Here is a 20,477-nt window from a genome sequence, read left to right as displayed (position 1 = left end):
CTGCATAAATATATTGGGGCGGATATGAAATACTTCCAGGAACCATTTGAGGTGGAAATATTTTTTGAAGCCATCCAATTTATTATCATTCCCTACAGAGTTAAAAAATATGCTGATAAATGTCGCACTTAAACATAATATTTTTATTGTACGCCTCCTTTCGAAGTGGCGCTCCTGCTCCACCCCTATACATATATCATCCACTCACCTGATTTCCTTTGCCTCCGTGGCAGCCGAAGAGCGTCACATCCTTGCCGGCGTAGTCGAGACAGGAGTCGTCGCGTCGGATTTCGCCCGCCTTGCTGAGCATCCAGTACTGGGGAAATCGAGGGAAACACACATTAGTTTAAATTGTAAGGGCGGGCGGGAATGAGTTTGCCAGTTGCCAAAAGTTTTCCAGGGCTACAAGCGCACAACTTATTACACACTAATGTTTTATTCAATTAAATGCCAAAAAGCAGCTCGCTCTGTGTGACTGTGAGTGTGTTGGAGTGCGCCTTTGTGTGGTTGTCTGTGTGGGTGAGTCTGGGTTTTGTCTGAAACTCGATGGCCATGATTATTTATAATTTAAAACACGTTGCCAATGCCAGATGGCCTGAGCTCGGCTCGGATTCTGCTGGTGACTGAAATTGCCATTGTTTGCCCTGCTCCTGCCACGCCCCCTGCACTCGCGCGCCCCCTTTTTGGCGCTGGGAGGTCGTGACCAGCCGCCATTTTGTGTTACCATTTCCGTTTCCGCCCCGCCCGCCGGATGGAGCCCCTTCTTTATTTTGTTTATAATGATGCCGGGACTGGAATAATGATGAGATTGGTCAGCAGGGCGGAGGGTTTTCGGGGGGCTTGGTACCATGAATAATTACTGATATTGAATGACCGGTGCAATTAGGGCAGATTCAAGGACTCCGTGCTTAACGTACCGTTTTGGTTGTTAAAACTGGCAGAAAGGCCTGTTTTGTTAAAGTTTAATTTTAATTTATTATTTTGTACTACAAAATGAAAGCATTTTTAGAGGTTTTAATTATTATTATTATTCCTTCTTTAGCTATATAATTCTAGTAAGCTATATATTTCTAGAAAGCTGTGTCTTGTGGTTATCCAACTGCAATCGGCGTATCCAGCCTAATGCACACTTTCACCGGCCGCCCAAGGACTTTCCCTTTGCACCGATTACACTTCGTGTTCATCCCCGCTCATTGTTTAGGCTTACAGCCCACCCACCGCCGCCCCCTTGTCTCCTAACTTGCGTCCTTGGCGGTCTCAATTTGCATTTCTTTTATCATCGCTTTCCCCCCTTCTGCTTTCTCCCCGCGCTTGTATTGCGTTTTCTGTGTGTGCGCGAGATGCGTTTTTAATTACGTTTTTTACCACTCCCCAGTTTTTATCTAGTGTTTTTTATTTAGCTCCATTTCTGTACAACGACTGAACAAATTTGTTTGCGGGCTGGCGAAAAATATTTTTGCTAGCCTAGACGCGTTTTTTCCACATGAGAGGAGTACTTCCATTATGTGGACAGTCCTACTGACACCGCGTTTTGACCACCCAACCCATCCCACCGCCTTTTTTGTGTGCGGAGCTATTCTTTGACGCGGCACTCAAAAGTGTTTTATATCCCTTTTTGGCTGGCTAAATTTTACGATGTGCGAAATTAAAATTTGCGTGCAAAAAGCGAAAGCGCACCCACACGTCCGTATTTCTGCCTGGCAAATGTTGATTATTTTAGCCGCATTTCCGAGTGCAAACAAACATTTGGGTAAATCTTTTCGTACTTTCCCCCTTTAAATGCGGCTTCCACTTTGTAGCACTGTGTGTGTGTGTGTGTCCGTGCGAGGGGCGAGGGCAGTGGGCGTGGCAGTTGTCTGTCTGGGGCGATTTCAGAGCAAGCGGAACGAGGTCAACACTTTTCCCCCATTTTAAATGTTGAATATACAATATCCCTACACATCCGCAGTGCACACAGTATCTGTGAGAGCGGGAAAGTATCTCGGCCTGTTTTGATACCCAGTAGTTGTAAGGAGCAAGTGTCTGATGTATGTTTAAAAATAAAAGTACCCAGTCAAGTACTTTTATTATTATGTTTTAAAATAACTATTTAAACTATGTAAATTAGTTGGTTTTATGATTTTTAAACACAAGTTAAAACAGTTCATAATATAGTATATGTTACACAACCAATAAAGTATTATTATTTAAGGGGTACCTCCCAGTGCTGACCCTTAGTAATACCTTTTCTCCAACTTTTGGTGTCAGGTCGTGTGGGTCTGTGAAGGGTTCTATTGTTGCAGTTCATTTACTTGCATTTGTGTTGTTTGTTTCTTTATTGTAGTTCAAAATACTTGTGACTAAAGCTTTTTTGTTTACCATTCTGTAGTATTTTTATTATGATTGTGCTTGGTTTTATTTTGCCTGGCCGAATGCATAAAAAAATGTAAAAGCTGAAGCCAAAGCCAATGCCATGTAAATGATTTATCATGCGGCATTTTATTTATGATTGCGTTTTAATTAATTTCTGTGACATGGCATAAATCCCCAAAAATATGCAAGAGTGTGTTTCTGTGTGTGTTGTTGGCGCGCTTGTATGCATCCTGTAAAACTGTCAAATTGTCAATGCAATTTCACTTGGCAACTTTTATTGATAAATACCTTCACTTATACTAGGCAAATAAATTGAATATGAATTGGTTGCCGAAGAGCAATAAATCCAAATTATTTATGTTCTCTACAGATATTTGTTATTGTAGCCACAAACTCCGTCAAAATTAGTGCTAAAACCGCAGGACATTCACAAGGGGAAAAGTTAACAACGACAAAAATATTATTGTTGTCAGTTTTCTTAGGAAAAAACACCTTTTTGAGGGGACTTCCCAACGGGCATCAAAAATCAAAAACAAAATACTGGGGACAACTTTTCGAACAATCAAAATTTAAGAAATTAGCTGAAGAATTTTGGGTTATTGTGTTTTAACTACGAGAATTTAAGGAAACATTTATTTAGTAAAGTTTAGCACTAACGAAAAAAGTAAAGTGTTAAGAGACATAAGTGGAACAAATTATAGTTTAAGTCAGCATCTATAAATAAGCTTTTAAGAAGGTGTGCCTAAGAGTATTGTACTGATCGCTTACAATCAGTTAGTTAAAAACAACAAGCCGGTAAAATTAAAAAGTAGATGTAGGTTCTTTAAAAGAAGTTCAAATAATGTGTATTCTAAGAAGGTTTCTGAATTCAACTGGGTGATTTAGGACTTATCAAACTATAGTTGAACCTTTTGCCAAATTGGTTAAGCATTGATGATGTTATGTGATATGACTGGTATAAGTAAACTGTCGGGTGTAAAACTGTTTTGGGGTTAAGGCCGGAGTTAATAAAGCAAGCGGAAGATTAACAAAAAGCCAATTTAAAAAAACCAACATTAAAAGCATCAAATCAAAATAGAAAGATTAAAAAACAAAGCAGAGCACCCATAAGGAAAAGAATCCCTCAAGCAACGAGATCGAGAAATGGGGAATCAGGGACTCTGAATCGTCGCCTCCTCCTTTCAGAGCTCAGAAATCAGAGTTCAAAGTTTAGAGTTCTGAGGATGTGGACATGGAGGTGGATACCTGATTTCCTCCTTGGCCATGGCACTCATATATGGAGACCGGCGTATCCTCTTCGGATTTTTCTTTCGCATCCAGGCACATGCCGCTGGGCACGTTGGCCATCTGTAAATTAAGTTCACTATAAAGCGGATCCATCTAACAGCTGTTCAAGGAATGAGATCTTATAGGGGAAGTAACACCCAATCGCCAGAGATTAGAGAGATTAGTTTGGGGGCACTGATTTTAGTAGTACGAGAAGAGAGTGGAAAATGGTTCCTTGTGCGGTTTTCTTGGGCTGGACGGAGTTTGTGGCGGTCGCAGGCTGCCGCCTCGGCTTCACAAACCTGGTTTCCTCCCTGCCGATGGCAGGGGTACGTGCCCACGGCCTTCTTCTGGTGCTTCTTGCCGGCAGGTGCGTCCAGGCAGGTGCGACCGCCATAACCTAGGTTTCTTATCTGTGGATGGAGTTGTGTTTATGGGTTGTCGTTTGTTCTCGTTAGCTTTGGAATTGGATGTGGGTCTGGTCCAGGGTTGGGGTCTTGCTTTGGGGAGGGGTTAAGAAGGCAATGCGAATCGGAAAACTTACCTCTCCATGGGCCACCGAATCGCCGGGAATGAAGAGTTCGGGGTAAATGTTGTCCAGATACCACTTGAAGCTTTTGCACTTGAGATCGTTACTGGGAGGGAATAAAGATTATTTACAATTTAATCGATGAGCCAGTCACTTCGATTTTACAGAGGTAGGCTCTACTGTATTTTAAAACAGGAATGAGTAAATTTGCCATACAATTTTAGGTATTTATCATAATTCAATATCTTGTATGATTGTATGACTTGGAATCCACTTACCGGAGCTTCCTGCGATCGCTGACGTCGCCCCAGTCGCCCTTGTCGTTGCCGATGCGGTGGTAGTAGTACTGCGAGTACTCATCCATCCAAACTTCGGCCAGCCGCACGGAGTTCTTCTTCAGCACATTCACGCCCGAACGCCACTGCAATTGAAGGGAACCGGAGTGGCCGTGAGTGGGTGGTGGAATGGGTGGTCCAATGGCAGGTGGCCACGGGGTGGGGCATGGCGCAATCAGTGACTGCCGGTGCCGGTGCCGGAGTCAATGGAAATATTTGGTCAGCAAACAGAGTCGAATGGAGACGGCCGCAGGACGGGGGCACCGAGCGGAGTGGACAACAAAGCCTAATTACCTGAATGAGTAGCTTTTGCTTAGTGGCATTAGGTGGCTCCGGCAGCCAGCTCTCAGCCTCAGCCCTTTTGCGGTTGTGCCCGGCCAACTGGCCATCTGTCTTGGCCACCCCGCTTGGCCCTTTCAGCCCCTTGTCGCCAAGCCCGAACAATGCCCGCCTGTTGTGTGTCCTGTTTTGTGTTTATGTGTTCGCCGTACAGGTGTCTGTGTTCCCCTGCCGAATTCCCAGACATTCTCGCACAGCAGGAAAATTCCTGGAAGGGAAAGTTTTCCCAGGGCCTGCACCTGACATTTATTGAAATCGCCGTAACTCGAAATAATGCACCGATCTGTTGCTATTCCATGCCTGCAGATTATCCTATTGAATTGTTCTGCTTTGTTTATCATTTTCCGTCGGGTGAATTTCATTATAGTAATGCGTCTACATATGGTTTTAGGTGCTTAAATTGATCTATTTGATTGGATTTGGGTTTTATTAGATTTCAATCCTCCCTGTCTGTAATTAAGTGACACTATTTGGCCGGTTTAGTGTGCGACACGGTAATTGCAAAAGCATTTCGCTATTAAATTAGTTTCATTTTAGCCGAAATGTATTTCCTATTCGTTGAAAATGAGTTGTACTAATGACTTTTTAAAAATAAATTGCAATCAAATAATGATTTATAGGTTTTTGAAAATATTAGGTAAGTACTATGAAATATTTTAAGCGATTGAGATAACCCTAAAGATCAGGCCTTAAATTAACTACCTATAGTTTTTAACAATATCAAAAAAAAATCAAACTGAGACTTTTAATCCTATATTTTAGTATATTTTTAATACCTTATAGCTAATATTTTAAATAGTATTCCTCTACATCGATACACCTCTCCTTTAATTTTTCCCTACTGGTGATTATCGAAGGGACAACCAACTCCCCTGGGATCTGGCAGGTGTCCAATTGGTTGGTTCCACTCCAGCAGAACTCGGGCTCTCGTGTGCGGTGGGTTACGCCATTGACATCAAAACAGTTGCCAAACTTTTGTCAAGCGTAAACCGTTGATAATTGAAGCTGGCCCAAAATGGGAAGATCTAGGGGAATAATGGATGGTTTGTTTGGGGGGGGGGGGGAGGGGGGGTCCATAAACCCACCCCCACAGCCTCATCCTCGCACACCATGTTGCAAAGACAGCCGCATTGCATGTCCATGTCAGTGGGTCTGTGTGGCCCGTGTCTGTGCCATGTGTGCCATGTTGCTGCTCTGCGGCTGCCATTCGACAAAGAGGAGGAGCCGGGAGCCGGGAGCCGGGAGCCGGGAGCAGGGAGCGGGGAGCGGGAGCAGACGGATTGGGCCACTGTTGACCAAACACGAAGCTCTGGACCGGACTGGTAACTGGTCCTGAGGCTGCCCACACATGTTGGCTAAGAGTTTTAAATTCCAGTGGACCCACTGCTGCCGTTCCTTAATGAGCAACGGGCACTGTCTATCGGCATTGGCTTTCGGTCTGTCCTCAGTGATTTGCCATTTTCGTTTCGCTTTGGTTGGGGCTTCTTTTCCATAATTGATCTGCAGCACTTACCTTGTACGGCGAACGTTTCCGGAAAATGTGGCCCACGTGGGAGCAGGGCACTATCTCCAAGGTGCCACCGCACATCCAGGTCTTGAAGGACAGCTCCAGATTCTCGCCGCCCCAGATGTCGAAGCCCGAGTCATAGGTGCCCAGTCGATCGAAGAACTCCCGGTCGATGGAGAAGAGTCCGCCGGCCATTGTGGGCGAGTAGACGGGTTCGGCGGTGCTCTGGAAAAGGAAGCAGGAAACGCCGTTGGTAGGGGGAATTTCATTTGGCTAATTGATACTCGGCAGCGCCGAGCCAGAGATAAACACCCAGGAGGAGGTGCCACAAGTGGCAGAGAACCTGAGCACCTGGGCAAACTTTTCGCAGCCAGCCACCCACACATTTCCCACTCCCAATCCCCTAGTCTCTTTGGGAGGCACAAAGTTTGCTACCTTTTTTGCTTACTTTCAACAGCTTGCCACAAAAATACTTGAGGCTACGCTTTATTTAGTACAACATTTTCATTTTCCAAGGGCTATCTCTTTCACACCTCCACAGAGCATTTCGGTGTAATTGAATATTGGGTCCAGGGCCCTGGATTTTGCTTTTGCCAGCATTTAATTGCAGAACTACATTCTGTTTTGCAGTGCAATTTAATATTTGGCATCCCTGCTTCTGCTTTTCTGCTGTGTTTGCACTTGTATTTATGCCAGCAGCCAGATGTTATAAAATAATTAAAAATAAATAAAGTTGGCCATTGGTTTGCGATTGTGCTTTGTGCATTTCTGTGTAATAAAATAAATAAGAGTTTAAATAAAAAGTGACTCTTAATAGCGAAATACAGTTTTTGTTTTTCCTGTGATATAAGACCTTAACGAAAATTGAACTAAAAGTTTGTTGGGTCTTAATTAAAATTAATGACCAGACAGATTAATTTTAGCCGAGTTGAGTTCCATTCAACATATATTTCTTTCGATAATATCTACCGACACACCATAAAAGGTCTTCAGCCAGGGTATTAATTGTGGCGCAATTATTAATAAATTAACTGGAAACGCGTATTTTTATTCACAAATATATTTATTGTGATTGCAATTACTTTAATGGATTGCTCGCTGGGGAGACATCATAATAATTTGCGTTATTGCCAAACAATGCGGAATATGCGACGGAGCCATCGGTAATTATTGCGTATACGCAGCGTGGCAAAGGCCAAAAGGATACAGTCATGAGGTTGGCTAAATCAACAGATACAGTTGCAGGACAAGCAATTGAGTTTCACGAGGGAAAAAATAAAACGAAAAAACGCTGACAAACTTAAAAAGGAAAATGGCAAAATAAATGTAATTGTCATGGCAAGGCCCCAAGGGAAATGGCGGGAAAATGGGAAAAGCGGGGGAAAGCGATGCCAGGATGAGTGAAAGACAACTAAAAACGTGTGACTTAAAGTCAACAAGAAGTATAGGGAAGCCCCAAAAAAATATCCGTCCGATTTCGCCGGACAACAAAGTGAAATCTCCAAACGCGACAAGTGCCATTGTCCTTTGCGGCGGAAAATCCCGCAGGGCAGGGGTTAAGGTCCGTCGGAAAATTCGCAGTGTGACATTTAATAAACGCCTGCAGGGGCTTTCCAAAGAGGGCGCGCAAAGGGGGTTCAAAACTAAAGGGACAGGCACTACAATGTGGACAAATATGCGAAACGCACCAAAAAGGGGGGGGGGGTTGCTACTGTGGAAAACGGCGGGAAGGGGCGGCAAAACTTTTACTGGGATGCGGGCGGCCATTTTTTGTTGCCACCGGAAGTGACAGAACAAATAGCAAAAGTGAAAAGCTTCAAGGTGGTTCCGGGGGGCTGCAGCCCTGGTTTTCTGCATGCGAGTGTAAAAAGATTCCTTTATTGTTACAACCCACACCAGAAACTGTTTTCTTTTTTACGCTTTTCCTGTGTGTGTATCCGTTTTTCCCTTCCGCTTTCTCCGCTCGGGAAATGGAAGTAAAAGTCATAAAAAAAAATGTATATATTTATATGCATTCAAATAAAAAAAGTTTCGCCTGAGCGAAAATAAACTGAAATGAAATAAAATGCAGAGCAGAATAAATAAATATACACGAAAATATGAGTGAAGCGTGCTGCCGCCGCTGCAGCAGTTGCACTTGCTGTTTGTGCAAACAACGCGGCAGAACTTTTCGCTTTTCCAAGCCCTCTTACCCCCTCACCCCTTACCCACATCCCCTGAATTTTCCCATTTTCCCGCTGGCCCGCATTTGTGTGTTTGCCATTGGCTGCATATAATGCAGCTTAAATGATTTAAAAGCGGGCAAATAAACGCAATTTTTATGGCCGTGTCATGTGGCGATTTGTGGGTGCGGGAAAAGCAGGAAAATCAGAAGAAAGTTGGCATTTAAATTTTTAAATTAAACCGCCACAGCTATCAATAAGAGATCCATGTCGCTGACCTTCGGCAGATTGTAAAATTCTTATACAAAACCATCGCTTATTTGTAAACAAAAATAATTAATTTTAATTATGCAAATTACATATTTAAAGTGTTGATAAAAGGTTTTTTGCAAGCCAATCATTAAAAATATAACACAAAGTAATTGCTTTTTTAATTGTTTGCTTGAAACAAAGCAAAGTGCCTATTATAATGGCAAGCTGAAATAAATCAACGGTTTTACATTTCAGCGGGAAAATATTTTTTCAATCGACCATTAAAGCCGCAAGTTCCACAACAAAGCTACAAAATAAATTACCACAAGCCAGTTGTATTTTTACGTTGCTTTTTCTCCATGGAAATGTATTTGTCCCTAATCCTGCCAAGAGGCCCACTTGAGCTAACTTGTTTGAATAAAGATTCATGGCCAAGAACAATCAATTTGTCCAGAGAGTCGCATAAGCAGCAAGCGAAAGGAAAATGGAAAATCCGGTACGGGGACATAGAGCTTAAAATGACAAAACGTCAAAAGTAACTTGGGCCCATTTCTCATGCACTTGGCATATTTGGATATCAAAATAAATCACCGGGCATTCATAATGGTTAAAGTGTGTGACACACTTTATGAAGAGCAATGAAGGGCGTTGGGTGCCTTTTCGGATCAGCACGGCCGCAAATTAAGCAGGCGAAACCTCAGAATGTGGTCGGGGCTTTAAAGGCCTGGCTTTGTGAATAATGTGCTAACCTGCTGTGGCTTTCAGGCCCAAAAGACGCCCTAGAAAACCCAACAGCAACAAGCCCACATTCCTTCGGCCGTAAAACCTCTTCAGCGGGAGCGGCATCAACATATCCACATTAACATCAAATAAAACAGTCACGTGGAGCGGCAGGGGGAGCCGAAAAAATATGCCCAGGAATATCGTAAATGTCAGAGGAGCCTGGGGGCGTGATGGTGGTTCCAAGGATGTTTCAAGGATGGGTGAACCTGGATTCCCACCCTCTAGGCACGCACGAAGTGCCGATGGGTCTCTTAGCTCACAGCAGGCAGCGATCCAGGAGGCACCAGGCGATGATAATGTCTTAAAAATGAGATAGAAGGGAACACTACTGGGTAAATACCCTAAATCATATTTTCATAAAAAACAATTAAAGATATATAATTAATCTTTGTGCCTAAAAGTATGAAATAATTTAGGGTTATTCGTCTATGTTCACGTACTAACGTTAAAATATATTGTTGCATAATTTTAGGCACCTAGTGTGTTACACAGATTTCCATCCATTACTCACAATTTTTTCTTAAGTTGTTTCAACCCGTTAGTACAACATTCTTCCCCTCTGATTAATGGGCTCTCTGCTACCCTGTGAGTGCTTATATGTAATGCTCGAAAAAAGAAGACGTTGTCGCTGGGAAGAGAGACACGCGCAGAAAAAATGAATATAACGCTGCTTGACATAAAGTGAAGTTGACTTTGACAAGTGCTTGGGCCGCGCCACGCCCCCAAAGGAGGGCGGCACTCCAAACACTCGTACACACATGGTTAGCGCATACAGGATACAGGAAACGCGCTACAGGATACATGCAGTATCTGTGAGATGGCAAAGTGGCAACTTAGCGGGGCACAGTCGAGGGCTTCATACGCTCGGCTTGCTATTTGCATTTCGAGTCAAGCACCAAAAAGTCGCAATCTTCGCCAAAGTTAATAGTTGAGGAGGGCTTCAGGTCAATGGGCGACTGAAAAGTTGGGGAAGTGTAAGTGGAAGTGGAAGTGGAAATAAAAGTGGAATTGGGATAAGTAGCCAGGCGTCTGCGTGGATGTATCTGCGAGGTACAATTTGGCTTATTGCTCGAGTGCTGTGCCGGCAATACCTTCCGTTCTTTTGAGCCCAGCTTAACCCACTCACCAGGCAGCTCGCAAAGGAATCAGGCTGCTTAAAAACGTATTTAAATGTTTAATGTAGCGAGCACACACATACACACAAAACGGCGAGCAGCAGGTTAAGGTAAAAATTAGCATAAAAAAGTTGCTTCAGAGCTCTGCTGATTTTGCTTTGATTACCGGTTCACTGGACTGTTAGCGAATGCTTAACCGCCCCAAACCCCCTCTAAAACCCTTTGGCCAACACCCTTACCATGGAAGAGGGATATAAAAAACACAGGGGCGGAGTACTTGTACCTGTATCTCTTGAGGTTTCATCTTGAAGCCCATAGTTCTATCCCTTATGTGAAGTTCAAATATAATTTAAAGTTTAAGCTAAAATAAGATATAATACCATTAAAAAAGCTAACGTCTTATATAACCTCCAAGATGTTTCGTTGTCTGCGATTGATACTTATATATAATTCTACTACCCAAGCTTCCTTTCCGAGCTTCTAAGAAGGGATTTACGATAACAAAAGCTGGCTTAAGTCTTTCACCATTTCCCTTCGCCTAAATCCTTTTAGAACCCCTTTCTGGCTGCGCCCCTGGCAGCAAGGGGGCTGTAATAAAGCGCAGCAGCGATTTCCAGGCGCGAAAGCGCGTGCACAAAACTTTGTACGCTTTCAGTACGCAGCGCATCCTGGCGCGAGGTCCTGGAGGCCTTAGAGGATCCTGGTCCCTGGACCAAGTGCAATAAAAACCAAAGTGCAACTTTGCGTATTAAGCAGTAAAATCTGCCAGCGTGGAACGCGCAAGAGGGGCAGCTTAACTGTCGGAAAATTAAAAGAAAATGGCAAATGCTCGCTGGCAGGCTTTCCGCCTTCCAGTACACTTGAAACCTCCAACTCGGCCTCCCACGCCCCCAGGACATTACTAAATTACGTTGTCAAAATGGCAGAAGCCTGGCCAACAGCACGTGCTTGACCCACCCAAGGACGAGCCGAAAATCCACGCTTATTTAATTTGTTCTGATGTTATTTAAGTTCTTAAGCTGAGGCCCTAAGTCAGCGCGAAAGGGGCCGGGCTTCACCGAGAAAAATGATTGCCTCGGAGTTAAGCCGGGACTATTAGTATTCAGATATTGACCAATAGGATGCCTACAATAAGGTTCTTTTGCATTTGAAGAATTTACATATTGGCGGTGCCGCTTAGAGCACTAAAGTTTTGAAATCATTTTTTAAACCTGATTTATGGTTTCTAAAAGTATGCACTGAATAAAGATGATCATATTTTTTAATAAACTCCTTTTAACTAAAAGTGTTGCATACTTTTAGACGCATAAAAGTGAATATGTCTTATTAAAGTTCATAAAATATAATATTTTTCCTGTGCACCGATTTTTTTTCTCCAAGATGAACATTATACATTATCCAAGAAAAAAATACCACGTTTACCTTGGTCCTCTCCGCGTCCATGGATACTGGCCTCCCACTTTCCACCTCTTAATGCTCCCAACTCCAAGGACCCGCCCCCCGAAACTTGATGAAAGTGTAATTTTTGGTTATGCGAAACGCGTGCTCAATTTGCATGGCAGACGGGCAGATGGGCAGCCGGATGATGGCTGATGGATGGGAAAGTTGGTCAGGGAATGGCGGGGCGGTAACTGCCTTCTAAGTACGTGCTTACACCCAGTTGATGAGCGAATATGGACGCTGGCCTCAAGTCCTGCATAAATTATGCATGCAATTTGCCGTTACGGCGAGTTGCCGGAAAATATGCACTTATTAGCAGTTAACAAAATGCAGATGGCCCGCTTACTTCGACCCATTTACATCCGTTGCCGGAGCAGTTAGGAAAATTAGATTTCTGGGAGGGCTTGGTCTGCCTGTAAGGAGCAACCAAAAATATATCTAGCCTAGCCAGTTTAAAAACTACATCTAACAGTGCAGCTTCTCACACCAAACCACTCTTATCCCACTACTATCCAACGACCCTAATTCTCACACATTTATCATTTCGTGGATGTCATTTAGAATGCTCCACATCCATTAGTTGCTGTAAATGGGGCTTAAGACATATTCTCCAAAAATGACGCTATGCAAATGAAGCCCCGTTTGGGTTCGTTTGGATTGGGTTAACTGGCAATTTGCTGGTGGCACCGCCGAGGGTGCCAGGCCCAAGTCCGTAGTCCGCAGTCCGTAGTCCACCGCCGCTAACCAGAACAAATGTGCCACGGACATGACGTCGCAGTGGTTCCGCCCATCCCTCTAACGGAATGGCAGCTAATTAATAATACGAAATTGTGCTGCCAGGAACTGGCGATGGAAACCAAACATGGCCTGTCGCTCCACCATTTCCCGATGTCCTGACCGCCACGACGAGGATGCACAATGGCGTCCATGATAATGACGAGGGGCTGCGGCTGACAAAAGCTGCTGAAAACTTGCTTCAAATACTAGGCACGAGCACTAAAAAAAAATTAGTTTCATTTAAGGTACATAAATCTAGCGATTATCAAGATTTAAACATTTCAAAAAGATTTTTCTCAATATTATACAGCTAATATAGAGAGTAATATTTCTGTTAAACGTTGTTTCTAAGAAAGTGTACCAATTGTAAACATTAAAGTCATTAAATTCAAATGTTTCTATCTTTAGAAAGTTTGATAAACCAATATTTAGAATATAATATAATACTATGAAGATGACATATATAACTACATATTAACCATTAAATCCTTATTTAGGAAAAGTTCCTCTAAGAGCTATTTTAAACCGCCACTTTATTACAATCTTTTTATGATGTTTTCTTATTCATCAAATTTTTTTCTAGTTTGGATGGCATAGTTGTCCTCCCACTCCTCACATATATTTCATGCATCTATCTGGGGGGCATGAATTTAGCCCCTCGCATCGTTTGCGAAAATTGCTTAAAAATGAACCCGACTCTGACAGTTGATGGATGGTCTGGAAAATTTGGCCTCCCAGCCGATCGCCCCTCCAGATGTATAGTGTACAGTGAGCACCCCTATGTGTCCGCCACGCCCACCTCTCCCAGCGCTCATCATGCGCGACTAAGTGTTTGCTTTGGGGGCGGGGGGCGTGGGCGTGGACAGAAAAAAGGCAGTGCCAGCCATGGGTTAAGAGCTGCTGTTGGGAGCTTTAAAAATTTCATATCTATTTTTAGTGCTTCTGCTGGAAGTGCTTCTGCCAGTGCCTGTGCTTATTTCCATAGTTATTTTTCATGCATTTTTGCAGCGGCGGCATAGTGGGTGCTATCATACTGTTGCCGTTCCGCCTTTGATGTGTTGGTTTCTTTTTGCCACCCTTTTTTTTTTGTATTTCAGTGCTCGTTGAGTGTGCTGTGCATTTTTACGAGCGTTTTTTAATAAATCATGCGCCACGTAAGCTGACTTTCATGCACAGGATACATTTGCCTGCTCCGTTCTCGGTTTTTGTACATATAGTATACGGAGAAGTGTGTATTTCGTGTGCGCCTGAGTGAGTGATTTGCATATGTTGTGAGTGCCAGGGCTGGAAAATTGCAGGCCGCAAATGCACTTTGGCCCAATTAGTTTCCAGAAATGAACTGAGGCGAAAATTGCTTCGCCTTCTGCCAGGACCTCAATCTGCATCTCATCGGGCTGCCAGCCCTGGTCTCCATCTGTCTTATATGGCCACAAATCACTTCGGCCACGCCCCCCCGGCCGCCCATCGAAATGGTCGTTAGTTTCGGGTTTTCGGGGTTTCCAGACACCCCCTCTTCCCAGCTCCCACCCCCTGGAAAAATGCCGTTGTGCCCCGCCATTGGGTGCAAATTAATACACTTGCGAGCGACGAGGGAAAATTGGAGAGCGATCTTGTTGCTGTTGCCGGTGTTGCAGTTGCTGCGGTTTTCCGGCTATCATGGGTTAAGGGGGCGGGGGTGTGTTGGCGAGCAGAAACAAACGAGCAGCCAACAAAGTTTTCTCTGTTTACTGGTGTGTGCTGGTTTTTGCCCCCTGCACATGGCTTAATATGCAAAGTTATGGGGGAAAGGCGGCGAGATGAAGGAAAGCACTACAGTCGAGACTGTCGAAATCAAATGCAATCGAGTTCAAATACAATATTCAATATAGCCCCGATTTTATGCCAAGCTACTAGCATACAAAGTGGTTGGTTGGTTCTAATATTAACATTTGTTTCACATTTTTCAAAATATTTTTAAGATTCGTTCAAAGTGTTACAAGTCCAAAATGCTTTTTTTCGATCCTTAAAAATAAAAAAGCTAAGTAATAAGGTATACATTTATATTTTATTTCATGCCAAAGCTTATTAATTTCATCTTTCATCTTTGAAATGCCTTGAACCTATTTCAAACATAGAGCCCGTAGAAAGCACAGACATATTTTAAAACTTTAGCCTTCTGTTCCACCCAGGGGAAGCTCCACTGTAGCTGCAGTTTTTCCCTTTCTGGCTCGTTAAAGCCGGCTTCAATTGCTGGTTGTGCTCGTAATAATTTTGGAATATTATTAATGCCAGCCGAAAAGCAGGCAACACTCCGCCGGCCTCCTTCCAGCGTTCCCGCTCCAATCCACTAAAGTGTAGCATACTTCGGGGTCGCTCATAAATATCAAATGCAAGCGTGTGTGAGTGTGTCTGCTGGCTACGCTTTTAATTAAAGAACGCCGGCTTTTAGCTCGATATAATAAACTGAAATATAGACAGACCAGCAGGGCCAGGGACAGTAAGTGGAGAAAAGAGCAAGGGGATGAGGGTCTGTGAATTGCCAGGACAAGCCCGCAGGTCCCGGCTTCTAGTTCGCCCCCAAACCGACCCCATTTTCCCATATTTTCCCTTTTTCCCACCTCCTATCTCAGCCATCAACTCTTGTTACAACATTTCAATTAAAAGTTAAACGTGCACGTAATTATGCGGACTACAAGGAAAATGTGTAAGTAATATTCCGCTGGCGCTGACTGAGCGGAAAAGCGCATGGTGAAAATTAATTAACCAAAATGCTTCCAGCCAAAAAGGGAAAAATTAGGAAAAAATACGAAAATCCCTGCGACCTAAAAAAGAAACCTTTTTGCCATGGCCCCGGGTTTTTAGTTATTTTATTCGGCCGAAACCGCTCGTGCATGTGATTGGTTTTTCGAAGCCAAAGCTTAACCCCGATTTTTTCTCCCACTTTCGGTGAATTAACACCCACAACAGCAGGAAAAAAAGATGAAAGCGAGACTGTTAATTGATAATGTAAAAAATTGAAATTGCTCAAAAAATAATTGAGTTTCAGGCGGGCAGACATCTCCGTGCTCAAATGAACTAAAGGTGGAGCTGCTAAGGGGAAACAAGTGGATGCCAGATCCAATTGCTTTCGGTGTAAACTGTATTCCCAGAAATAATTCCTCAAGTCCCTCCTACAAAGACAGATGAAAAGGCAAGAAAATGGACGGAAAGAGCAACTCGGACTGTATAACTGAAATTTATGGAGCATTCGTTTGCTTAAACACCCACATCTAAGACATGAATTATAGATCAAGAAAGAACAGCTCTTACACTGCAAAAGAATTAAAAGTGCAAGAAAAAACCCAATAAAAAGGAAAGACTTTTTAAGGACTATCTCTATCTCACTTAAAATAAGATTAGTAAATTTTAAAATATATGTTTTCGCATTTTAAAATGTAACTTTTTCGTAATTATATTTTTTGTTTTTCTCTCTGTAGTACTAGAAAATCAGCATGTGTGACCGACAGACTCAGAGAACAAAACGAAGCTGGTGGATTGAACAGCGATTAGGGCGAGCAAATACAAGAATTATAGCAAAATCAACAAGAGCCAAAAAGGAACCCAAGGAAACAAAGGAAAGAATGGAAACAAGAGACTCTGGCTTAGGGTTTAGAGCAAAAAATACCCAAATCAGGGTCGGGAATTGATAACAGCGCAGCAGCAGTAATCAAAGAGCTCAAACATGGCACAAAAAATTCATGAAGAACAGCAAACAGAAAAAGAAAACAGGCCCCAGATAAGTAAGCAAAGGAAAAATCCGAAAAAATTAAAATTTGTCCACATCCGAGTCGTAAAAATTTAAACATATTCATGTGCAGCCCACGCAAATGTGCTGGAATTAATACAGTAGGAACAAGCTTTCAAGTTTATTCACATGAACACGATTACTTAAGGTTTGCAAAGTAGTTGAAACCAGTTTGGGGTAATGAAAATAAGGTTGATGATAAGTAAAGTATAAAAGGTCTTCCCAGAATTCATACAGGTAATTGAAAGTACAAACTCTCTACTTGTATTTTGATATTTGTAGTTCAGTAGAGCAACGTTTTTACAGTTTTGCTTATTTCTGTGATGAAAAAACAAAGCCAGTACATACTAGCTATAGAAATTAAGATGCAACTGCTACAGAAGATTGTAAATGCTTCCAAGCTTTTAGGAAAGGGACAATTATCCTACAGATACAAACATATTTTTTACCGATGTTCGACCCTCATTTCACCTTATTCAATCTCCACTGTATTTATTTCTAATGATCGCGCCGAGCTTGGCTTTGTTTATCAGCTCACACTTTGCTCTCGACCCACAACAGCGAAAAAAGAACAACAATGACGACCACGTCTCAACCTTCGACAAGCTGGGATGCCGAGCCAGGCCCAAGTTTCAGTTCCAAGTCGACACTCGAGCGGCGCACAACTCAACGCAATCAAGTTAAATCCGCGACTCGAAGATGATCATCAAAGCCATAGCGATCGTATCGCTCTGCCTGGCCAGCATCCAGGCCTCGAAGGTGGGACCCCCGCAGTCCCAGCTGCCAAAGAAACACCTGGTCTGCTACTACGACTCCGCCAGTTTCGTCAAAGAAGGTGGGTACACTCAAATATTAGTTTTCGATTCGATTTTTGCACTTTTCAATGTTATGTAACCTCCGCTGGAAGTCGCTAATTAGAAGAGATGGAAACGAAATCGAAAACAACTGACCGAGCTTATCAACAAATACTTGGAACTCGGTTTTTTTTAGTTTTCTATATTATTTGCTAGTCAAGTCGGATGTGCGAGAGATAAGGTGGGGCGAAATAAATGGAAAACCTAAATTGATCATAAATTTGATGTTTGTGAGCCATAAAAGGTGGATACAAGTATTTAGAATTACCAAAAACATTTTATTTTACATTTAAACAAAAATATGAAAAAAATCCGTATAGTTCTATGAAACTTAACATTATATTTTTGCCTGTAAAATACTTTATTTAATAAATAGACCAATTTAGGACCCCGAAATGTATGATAGTGCTATCTGCCGAGGTCTGGGTTTTTGCCAGTGCGTGGAACCTTCCTGCTAATCGCAAATCCCCTCTTTAATCTAGGTCTGGGCAAACTGGTGATCGATGAACTGGAGCCGGCTCTGCAGTTCTGCGACTATCTGATCTACGGCTACGCGGGCATCGAGCGGGACTCCAACAAGGCGGTGAGTCTGAACCAGCAGCTGGACCTCGATCTGGGCAAGGGGCTGTTCCGCACGGTGACCCGCTTGAAGCGCAAGTACCCCAACGTCAAGATCCTGCTGAGCGTGGGCGGGGACAAGGACATCGACCTGGACAAGGACGGCAAGGAGCTGAGCAACAAGTACCTGGAGCTGCTGGAAAGCCCCACGGGCCGCACTCGCTTCGTGAACACCGTCTACTCGCTGGTGAAGACCTACGGATTCGATGGCCTCGACGTGGCCTGGCAGTTCCCCAAGAACAAGCCCAAGAAGGTGCACAGCGGCATTGGCAGCCTGTGGAAGGGCTTCAAGAAGGTCTTCTCCGGGGATTCCATTGTGGACGAGAAGTCCGAGGAGCACAAGGAGCAGTTCACCGCTCTCCTGCGAGATGTTAAGAACGCCTTCCGCCCGGACAACCTGCTGCTCTCCACCACCGTTCTGCCCAATGTGAACTCATCTTGTAAGTCATGGTGTTTTAAATATCTATAAAGTTAATTATAATTATTTCATGACAGTGTTCTACGATATCCCCGCCGTGGTCAACTACCTGGACTTTGTGAACCTGGGCGCCTTCGATTTCTTCACTCCCCAGCGTAACCCCGAGGTGGCCGACTACATCGCCCCCATCTACGAGCTCAGCGATCGCAACCCCGAGTTCAACGTGGCCTACCAGGTGAAGTACTGGCTGCGAAACAACTGTCCCGGCAGCAAGATCAATGTGGGCGTAGCCACCTACGGTCGCCCCTGGAAACTGACCGATGACTCCGGCGACACTGGGGTTCCCCCCGTCAAGGACGTCAAGGACGAGGCTCCCGTGGGAGGCAACACCCAGGTGGCTGGCATCTACAGCTGGCCCGAGGTCTGTGCTCTGCTGCCCAACCAGAACAATGCCTACCTCAAGGGAGCCAACGCCCCCTTGACCAAGGTTCAGGATCCCGCCAAGCGTTTCGGATCGTATGCCTACAGGGCGGCCGACAAGAAGGGCGATAATGGCATATGGATTAGCTTCGAGGACCCCGATACCGCCGCCGATAAGGCCGGCTATGTGCGCACCGAGAATCTGGGTGGAGTGGCCCTGTTCGACTTGTCCTACGACGACTTCCGAGGTCTCTGCACCAACGAGAAGTACCCCATCCTCCGCGCGGTCAAATACCGTCTGACCAACTAAACTGGGAGTCCCTTTGATTTATGTTTAATTGACCATGTGAAAGAAGTGCTTTATCAAGATGTATCTGTTCCATAAATATTCGAAATGTCATAAAGAACGAACCTTAGAACATATAATGGCTTGCGTAAATGTTTTCTGGGGTGGTTAAATGTTTGGCGTGGGGGAGTCTTAAATAATGCATGTAGATATATGGGGTAATAGGGGTTAATTACGTTCATATAACGAAGACAAGTCAGCAGGAACATTTGTTTTTATTTGCTACCTAAAACCTTCTATAAATTTCAGTGCACCCTTCATTTCTGGTTCCCTTTCCCTATTACTGCTCTCATATACAAATCGATTTATATATGCTCAACAGTAATTCCCCCTCACAATCCCTTTTCATAAGCAATACAATAAAACACAGGGGCATGTTTATGGATTCGCTGTGACTTCTGCGCCCCAGGCACTCTATGCTCTGAAGAACAGCCGAAATCCAATTGACTTTGACAGAAAGTACGTAATCGGCTCCATCATTAAAGCGACCAGAGTGGCTGACAGCCCCCAAACCCTCGAGAAGCCAAAAAGCCGGCAACGAAAGCTCGGAATTGACTGCTCAACATTTGTCATTGGAGCGAGAACGTCGAAAATTTCGCATACGCAGCGTATTACACACTCGAGCCCGGCAGCCATGCTGTATGCTATATGGTACATGCTGTATAGCACTGTGTTATGCACGATTTCACAGGCACAACAACAACTGGCAGACAAAGGCATAAAAAGGCTCACTCGAAGCGGAACAACAATCGGGATGAACGAAAGAAATGAAATGAAACGTGCAATGGACGAGATGAGAGCGGCTCTATCTGTGGCCCTTCAGCCCCAACCACTTGCCATCTCCTGGGGTATTAGAAAGCATTTACCTTTCCCCACACAGGGCCCATTACACATGCGTATATACGGCACAGCCTAAACAATTTTTAAAGGTAAACTTTGCCCACAATTTTCTATTTACAGATGGGCTTCCATGAGGCGAACCTCAGACATGGACATAGAAAACTTTGCACTTTACTCCTTGCAAGCCATACTTTTTGCTCACATTACACATTAGCTAAAAGCTTGATGATTATACTATATTTATGCTATTTCGTCTGTTTCCTAAAAGCTTATCTCAATCAAATTTCAATAAATTTCTAGTTAGACCTAAATTCCACTCACGTTCGAGTTAGAGAAGTTCTGCTGTATTTTGGCCCTGAGA

General features: G+C 43.7%; 2 protein-coding genes across 5 annotated transcripts in view; one reads left to right on the top strand and one right to left on the bottom strand.

The window, feature by feature from the left end:
* The window catches only part of LOC108036368 (putative polypeptide N-acetylgalactosaminyltransferase 9), a 61,101-nt gene that overhangs the window by 1,932 nt on the left and 38,692 nt on the right, over positions 1-20,477 (bottom strand). For 3 of the 4 annotated variants that reach the window (XM_017112451.3, XM_050888295.1, XM_017112450.3), the window contains 5 exons: positions 6,335-6,553; positions 4,426-4,568; positions 4,163-4,253; positions 3,921-4,031; positions 209-316 (listed from right to left, as the gene is read on the bottom strand). In XM_017112451.3, coding sequence (XP_016967940.1) covers positions 209-316; positions 3,921-4,031; positions 4,163-4,253; positions 4,426-4,568; positions 6,335-6,553 — 672 coding nt within the window. Of the gene's footprint in view, positions 1-208; positions 317-3,597; positions 3,700-3,920; positions 4,032-4,162; positions 4,254-4,425; positions 4,569-6,334; positions 6,554-20,477 lie in introns of all 4 variants that reach the window. The other variant, XM_017112452.3, reaches the window with a different exon arrangement.
* LOC108036369 (imaginal disk growth factor 6) lies at positions 17,245-19,356 on the top strand. Its single transcript, XM_017112453.3, has 3 exons — positions 17,245-17,455; positions 17,957-18,532; positions 18,588-19,356. The coding sequence occupies exons 1-3, from the start codon at positions 17,320-17,322 to the stop codon at positions 19,238-19,240; spliced, it is 1,365 nt and encodes a 454-aa protein (XP_016967942.1). The 5' UTR covers positions 17,245-17,319; the 3' UTR covers positions 19,241-19,356.

This window comes from Drosophila biarmipes, chromosome 2R (genome assembly GCF_025231255.1).
Source record: "Drosophila biarmipes strain raj3 chromosome 2R, RU_DBia_V1.1, whole genome shotgun sequence".
Lineage (NCBI taxonomy): Eukaryota > Metazoa > Arthropoda > Insecta > Diptera > Drosophilidae > Drosophila > Drosophila biarmipes.
This window is presented reverse-complemented; position numbering and strand designations above follow the sequence as displayed.

Bases quoted from the DNA above. Each gene is read 5' to 3' on its own strand.
- LOC108036369 (XM_017112453.3), top strand. From the start codon at position 17,320: ATGATCATCAAAGCCATAGCGATCGTATCGCTCTGCCTGGCCAGCATC. The intron at 17,456-17,956 runs GTGGGTACACTC...TCTTTAATCTAG, and splicing joins CGCCAGTTTCGTCAAAGAAG to GTCTGGGCAAACTGGTGATC. The intron at 18,533-18,587 runs GTAAGTCATGGT...ATTTCATGACAG, and splicing joins GCCCAATGTGAACTCATCTT to TGTTCTACGATATCCCCGCC.